The sequence below is a fragment of the Eubalaena glacialis genome, chromosome X (genome assembly GCF_028564815.1).
Source record: "Eubalaena glacialis isolate mEubGla1 chromosome X, mEubGla1.1.hap2.+ XY, whole genome shotgun sequence".
Taxonomy (NCBI): domain Eukaryota; kingdom Metazoa; phylum Chordata; class Mammalia; order Artiodactyla; family Balaenidae; genus Eubalaena; species Eubalaena glacialis.
Window position 1 is genome coordinate 17,098,249 of NC_083736.1, and position 7,955 is coordinate 17,106,203.

Here is a 7,955-nt window from a genome sequence, read left to right on the forward strand (position 1 = left end):
GACTGCTGCTTCTTCACCAATCCCAGCCTTTGTCTGGTGTTCCCCGCTTCTCGGGTAAGATGACTAAGACGCCTGATCAGGACTCACCCCTGCTTCCTGACAGCATCCAATCCAGAGCGACGCCCGGCTTCCTTGAACGCTCCCCAAAGCACCAGACACAGGCCCCACTGCTACGTGTGGTCCTTCCTGACCCCCTCTCGCTGTGATGCCCCGCGGGTCCCCATGGTACACGGCTGTTCCACTGCAGGTGCTCCTGAGGGGGGCGGGCAGATGGAGGGCAGTGATAGCTCCTAGCCAACTTGCACATTTCAACTCAAACACAGTCTCCTCAAAGACACTGTCCTTACCCCTCTGCAGCCTAAGTCAGATCCCCCCTCTCTAATGTCCTTTCAGGAGACCTAGCTGGGCTTATAATTACACATCGTTGTAAGTATTGCACTCAAGCCTACCTCTCCCACTAGACTGAGAAGCCCAAGCCAGCAGGTCTGTGTGTGCTGTGCGCCTGCCGCTAGCACAACACTGGGCACAAAGCAGGAGGTCAATAAATATCGGACGGATAGATGGATAAATGGATGAATACTGACCACTGTGTGCAACCGACTTTAAAACAATTACAGGGACTTCCCTGGTGGTGCAGTGGTTAAGAATCCGCCTGCCAATGCAGGGGACACGGGTTCGAGCCCTGGTCCGGGAAGATCCCACATGCCACGGAGCAACTAAGCCCGTGCACCACAACTACTGAGCCTGCGCTCTAGAGCCCGCAAGCCACAACTACTGAGCCCGTGTGCCACAACTACTGAAGCCCACGCGCCTAGAGCCCATGCTCTGCAACAAGAGAAGCCACCACAATGAGAAGCCCGCACACTGCAACGAAGAGTAGCCCCCACTCGCCGCAACTAGAGAAAGCCCGCTCGCAGCAACGAAGACCCAACTCAGCCAAAAATAAATAAATAAATATATTTAAAAAAAACAACAACAACAATTACAAATACGAAGGTTAATCAGAGAATGTCAGTAACACAAAAAGAACTGAAGCCGTCCGAGAAGAAACAAGCAAGGTCTGTGCAACCAGGAGGGTAGCAAGGCTTTGCCCCAGCCATGATGGATGGAAGGGGGTAAAGTAAAGGTCATGATTGATAAAGGTGGAGTCTTTTCTTCCATTTCTAACTGGAGCCTGTTTGTGGAGGCAAACATGTTATACTCATTTTAGCTTTAGCTGATTTAGCATAAAGCAGTCTAGCACCACCAATACGATACAGTGCTAACGACAGTCCAAACTTTGTTGTTACTCTGGAATTCTTTAAATGGAAATCCTTCGCTGGGCTTGCAGATCCTCCACGACTCACAAATTTCAGTGGTAATAATATTTGTGCAGTTGTAATTACAAGACCCTTTCCCTGCATCTGGCACTGAAGGCATCTCCCCGCAAACTCAGATGGCACATTCTGACTGGACTTTTGTAAGAGGCCATTTCACAGCTAACTGGCTTCATTTCAGTGTTAGGGATTTGATGCTTTGCAGTTGTTTTTCAGATCAAAGACTATGTAATACAGCTTTACTGTGTTATCCATCAAGGGAAAAATCCTTATCAGACCCGGTAAGAATGGAAGTATATCAAATTGATAAACTGGACAAATCTTCTGAAAACCAAAGAGATACGGGAGACTGGGGAAGGGGGGTGTGCCTGTGTGTACACACACACCTGCTTCAGAAACAGCACTGTTAGGTGTCTCCACTGGAAGACATACAGAATAAATTGTTAAATACCTGTACTTCATCACAAATACACTGCTGAAGATGCTTAAGAAAACAGCACGTGATCTTTAGCCCCCAAACTACTACCAGCATCTCAAATCCCACTCTAAACATTTTAATGAACTAAATGACAGCATCCATTTTACTCTTAGCGCCTCAAAGTATTAACACCTGAAATAAATGAAAATCACTTTTGGCGCCCCCCCCTTTTGTAATGGTTACAGTAAAAAAGATTAAGCCTGAAAGGACTATAAACTGCAGAAGCACTTTCTAATTTTCCTAAGAGGTTCTTGATAATGAATACAGTTCAGACTTGAATGATAAACAGGTCTGTTTCTTCTTAAACAGAACTCCGTCCTCTCCCCACCGAGATACAGAAAACAGAGTCCAACCACGGGAGAAGACATTTGGATCTAACATCTTTTTTTTTTGTGCAACCCTTTAGGTGACCCACCCAAAATGAAAGGTGATCAAAACAGCATTTTTGGTTACCTCAGGAGAAACCAATCTGTTGTGAAAGTAATGGGTGATGTTTAAAGTATATACTTTGTTAATGAACTAAATCATCTTATTAGGTGCCAAAGCAAAACAAGAGTGCCAAGCTAAGTGTTTTGCCTTCCACAGAGTAGGAGGGTTTCCTACCTCCTCATTCATTCACTCATTCATTCATTGATTCAATAAATATTTATTTAGGGTCTGCTCTGTGCCATGTACCAAAGAAAACAGTGCTGAGCAAAACAGTGCAACACAGCAATGTCCCCATGGTCATGGAGCTTACAGTAGGAGACAGAAATGTTAAACTCAAATAAATATGTAATACTGCCAATTTTTTTTAAGGAGAAAGGGTAACAGAAAGGAACTGATTTAGACTGGGAGTGGTGCAGGGATCAGAAAAGGGCACTGAGAAAAAAGTGACATTGAAGTTGAGAGGCCGTCAGATCGTCACCACTTTGGAAAAGGAAAACCATTTATGGCAAATGACCACAAATGGGATTTGAACTTTGCCTGTCAACAGCTGACAGGGTTAAACCTCCCCCCTTCCAGTGCATCTGTCTTCACGAGCCTCCCAAGACTGCTGGCTGATCACTGTCTGACTCGCCTACCTAAATCCTATGACCTGAACACAGAAAGGTCTCACTTCATTATGATTTATTATAATCTACAGTCTTCCTATGCTTGGCCTAGAAACACCCTAAAGTAATCTGCCAGAGGCATGAAAACAGACTGGCTGCCAGCAAGAATATTACCTGGGTGAGCCAAACATTAGCCCTGGCAATCTCAAGTCCATTGCCCAATAAAGTGCCAGGTCCTCTGGGCAACGTGGCTCCAATACTCCTGGGTCTATACCAGATGGGACCCAGGGGGCCTAACAGTTAGTTGCCTACTTGGAACTGATCTTCGACCAATAAATCAAGGACTAAATCACCGTTTCCAGTTCCCCAAGCCTGCAGACTTAGAGGATGTGGGAAGTGGCCTTTGAGCATCACCGAGCGGCGAGCTCGCCAGGCTGGAGGAATGCAGGCTGGCAGAGAGGGGGTCAGGGCCGGGAGGAAGAGGGATGCTAAGGGAGGCGGGTCAGGCGCTCCGGACCCGAGGACCGCACGCCAGGCCGGGTACTGGGGCGTTTCCCGCCCCCCCACCACGTCATCCCCCCGCAAAGGCACCCGGCGCCCAGCCGCCCCGAAACCCCGCGATTCCGGCTTCCCCTGCGGCGAGGCCAGGCGGGCACAGCAAGCCCTGCGCAGGGCCGGAGCCCACCAGCTCCCGGTACCTGCGTCCCCAACGCAGAGAAAGGCGCGCCGGGGGCGAAAAAATGGCCAAAACTCTCCCCGCCCACCCGAAAAGCCAACCACACCCCCCGCATCCCTCAGCCCCAGCCGCCCCGGGCCGGCCCCCGCGATCCTCCGCCCAGGCCCCCGCGGGGTTCCCGTCGGCGCCGCGCGGGCTCGGCAGGGACGCGGGCGCGAGTGGGAGTGAATGGGGGGTGCGCGACGCAGGCAGGGTGCCCACCGCGGTGTCACCCGCTGGGACCCTGCTCCCGGGGCGCCCTCCTCGGCTCCGCGGTCCCGGGACAGGCGCGCCGCCCCCAGGCTGAGGTGGGCACCCGGGCGCCCCCCACTCACCCATTGGCGTCGAGCCGGGCCGGGCCGCCGAGGCAGCGTGAAAGTTAGCGGAGGCGGACGCGGGGGTCGGGGCGCCGGGACCCGGGCGCGGGAATCGGGGAGCCGGGATGTGCGCGCGGGGATAGGGACGCGGCGGCGTCTGGGCCGGCTTCTTCCTCAGTAGCGGCGGCCGCGGCGGCTCAGCGCCGCCCGCTGCTGCCTCTGCTGCTGCTGCCGCTGCTGGCCCGGGGCGACTCCTGCTGCTGCTGCATCGCGGCCCGCTGCGCCCGGCTGCGCCGGGTTTCCTGCTCCCCGCTAGTGGAAATTGCGAAAAAAAAAAAAGCGCCGCCCAGCCCAGCGCCCGGCAGCCGCGGCCGCGCCGCCCGCTCTCCCCTCCTCCTCCTCCTCGTCGCCGCCGTCGTCGCCGCCGCCGCCGCCGCCGCCGCCGCCGCCGCCGCGGTGCTCCTGCGGCTCCGCCTGCCGGGGACGCGCGGCCGCCGGGGCGGGGGCGGGGCCTGAGGGGCGGGGCCTGAGGGGCGGGGCCTTCGAGGGCGGGGCCTTCGAGGGCGGGGCTGGCGCCCGGGGCGTCCCTGTGACTGCTGCGCTCCGGCGCCCCCCTTGCCGCCTAGTGGGGAGGGACCCAGCTCCGCGAGGCCGCCCCCCTCCCCCGGCGGCTCGCCTAACGCCCCGGGAAATGCCGCGAGACTCCTCGAGACCAGAGGAGGGGAGGGAGGGTCGGGGGGGAGCGCGCGTCCGAGTGTAGTGGCACGTGGGAAAGGAGATGGACGGAGCCGACCCCGAGGGTGCGACGTGAGGTGGAGGACAGGCTGGGGGAGGGGAGACCATGGGAAGGTGAGGGGTCGAACACCTGCTGAGTGTGATAACAGGTAACCCCGGGGTGTCGAGGCAACCCAGAAGAAGGCTTCACAGAGGGGGCTGTTGGGAAGGAGAAGGGGTTCATCCCATGGAGGGAGAGAAACGCTATTTCCCTTCAGTGCAGCGTGGGAACGGCAGGCCAGGTGCGAGTTCGGCTTGTAGGAGGTGGTGGGATGGAGTTGCAGAAAGAGAAGCGAAGCCAGTGGGCTGCATCGCCCCACACCGACCCTCATAGGGACCCCTAACCCCGCACGCCAATGCCTGGGTCAGGTGGGTTTCATTGCTCAGCAATGTTCCCAGGCTCTCATGTTCCCAGGAATCCACTGAGGCAGTTCCTCCCCAACAGGAATCATTGTGCCATATTGACCCCCAGACCTGGGCCGGCTACCCTTGAGTGGGCACTAAAATGAAAACGGAATTTGTGGTAATTCACAGGTAACTCACAAGCTCCTTTTGGGGTCCATTCACTACCACACCTTTCACCATACTCTGACAGCCACCACATTCATTTACCGTCTCGTTATTTCCTTTTCCCTTTCCACCATCTGGTGGTAGGAAGAGATAGTGAAATAGATGGGAGACATTCAGGAAGAGAGAAAATAAAGACAATAAAGAAATTAAATTTTTTAAAGAAATTAAATTATTAGCCCCTGAAAAATGGAGGAGGCTAAAGGTTAGTGGATCCACAAGTGACAAATAAAAGCTGACCCCTTACCCAATATACGCTGTCTCCATGCCTCACCTATAATGTTGGGGCAACTCTTGTAAATTGGTTACATCCTGGGATTTCTGCAGAAAGATGTACTTATAATTGTTTCATTAGCTTAAAAAAAAAAAACCTCAAAGTCAGGGTCTTACCAACAAGAGATCAGTAGCATCATCTTTCTAAATATTTTGTGTGTGTGTCAGAGCAATCTAAACAAGAGACTAATCAAGGGGCAGAAGACCCATCCGACACAGCTCCTGAGAAGGTGGTAGTGACATCACTGACAGACTCCTATGGAAGGGATTAAAGAACATGGAAATTAAGAATCTGAAGCGTTGAAGGCACAGATGAATACTCAGCTAGACTTGCTCCAGGCACCATGGCACCTCACTCATTACATGCCTTGCATATCAGGGCGATGAGACCTTGTGATATATGATCTCAGAGCTGACAAACACTGAAACTCATAGAGCCTGGCTAAGGCCCACTGTTACTGGGACTTTTATTCCTTGAACCCCACCCTAAAACAGCAAACTGGTGGCTGAACTCTGTAGGGCAAAAAAACAAAACAACAACAAAAAAACATCAGCAGCGTGTCTTATGTCCTGTCTTAATCTAATTCACCTCTGTCCTACTTGGAGAAGACAATCTTCTTTACTTGTTCTCCCAGCTTCACACCGGCAAAGAGATGACCTGAACTTTTGTGTCTTGTTTTGGCTCTGGTCTATTTCAGAACATATGTTTTCCTTCTTGACCCAGAGTCCTGTGTCCCTACTCCTTGATCTGGGTATGCTTCCTACATGGACAAATTTGTCATTTTATCACAGAAGAAAAACTGACAGCGACAATATTTTTGAAAATTCCAGAGCTGTGCTCTCATTTTAATGCCTTAAGTAAGCTAAGTTGTATCAGTTCTATCCATAACACTATAGACTTTTTTCATTTTAAATTGCTCTAAATTATAAAGATGGACATTCCTTCCCCTCCACCACCCCCCCCTCACTTATTGTTTGGTTCTTCTGAATTATTCCTATTGTCCTTTCATTTCTCCTTTGAGAAACTTTTGCTGACTAGCACAGGAAAGTTAAAATCAAGATTCAAATCCAGCTGCTGACAAGAGTAGATGTATAATTCCTCATCCTGCCTCCCTCTTACAAAAGTATTTTTTAACAGAATAGTTAGTGCACTATTTCAAATTATGTGAATTCATCTCATGAATATGACTAGAGAAATACAATCGTATTTAATACGTATTTAATACATCTTTGTCCCACTGAACTCCCATTTCTACCAGAGTAGATGAGGCATTTGGGGGAATGGAGAGTAGCTGAACTGTCACACTTAAAAATGCCATCACATGAAAAGGCCCCACTGTGTCACTCAGTGGGGATAACATTTTGGGTGCAGTGGAAGGCATTGAGCCTCTGCCTGTGTAGCGCTCACAGCCTGTCACGCTCTCGCTCTTGGACTTGACATCTGTAATTTGCATGTGATGAATGATAATTTGCTTTGATAACCTTTAATATCATCTTTACATTAATATAAATTACATGCAGAGTGCTTTACAAAAGACAGTCATTATCTGGTGCTTCTGACGAGCTTTATGGAGAAATGTAGAAACCTCATGGTGCCAGAAAATAGAAAGTGATCAATAAAAATGACGGGGCAAGTCAAAAGGACATCAAAAGAGCTCCCAAAGGCCAAAGCTGGAACAACCCAAGGAACAAAATAAATAACGATTTTATTGGATTATAACCCAAAGAATAAAAGTCCTGTCCCTATGGATATAAATAAATAACTGACTAAATAAGTAAATACGTCAGGGAGAGGGGCCAAGTCTTCCTTACTGAGGAATTCCAATTAATAAATGGAAAGAAATGAGGGAAAGAGAAAATCACCATTGAGAACACCACAGTAATGTTTAATGTGGACATGACGCCCCTCAAATTCTCAAATGGGTGGGTGCAGGTTTAAGGAGAAACCCTGCAGACAGCATGTTAAGCAAGCGGTCAAGGCTCCGTGCTCACACTTTTGAGGCAGGCTTTTCCCGCCTTCCTTTGCATCATGCATACTGGGTTAAAGGTCACCTGCCCAGATCAAGCCACAGAGATAACTTCTGGCTCTATCCGGTTGACTCTGCTTGATAACCACTCATAGAATGACCCACTCATTGCCCATTTTATCTTTTTCATTGAATCCTTTGCAATACATCTAAGAAAACTGGTTTTACCAGCTCTACGGAGATAAAAACTAATCAACTCAGAGAAGCAGATCGTTTACAAAACTAAACTATGATTATTTTTACAAAGTTTGTAGGAAAGGCTTGCTTTGTAAAGGAAAACACAAAGGAAGTAAGTAGGAGATGAAATGTGCTCTCCCACCAGACCATAAAACAGGAATAGGTGTTCTCGTTAACAAATCCAAAGAATGCCTGAGTAACTGACTTCAAAGTTGACCAGTCAGAGGAACTTGCACCTAAAACACACAACAAGAGCCCCAGTGCACAGACTAACTTG

At 50.1% G+C, this 7,955-nt stretch overlaps 1 protein-coding gene across 2 annotated transcripts in view; it reads right to left on the reverse strand.

The window, feature by feature from the left end:
- The window catches only part of SH3KBP1 (SH3 domain containing kinase binding protein 1), a 336,773-nt gene extending 332,530 nt beyond the window's left edge, over positions 1–4,243 (reverse strand). For both annotated transcript variants that reach the window (XM_061179414.1, XM_061179413.1), the window contains exon 1: positions 3,879–4,243. In XM_061179414.1, the coding sequence (XP_061035397.1) occupies positions 3,879–3,882 (4 nt within the window). In that variant the 5' untranslated portion in view covers positions 3,883–4,243. The remainder of the gene's footprint in view (positions 1–3,878) is intronic.
- Between the last annotated feature and the right edge of the window lie 3,712 nt (positions 4,244–7,955).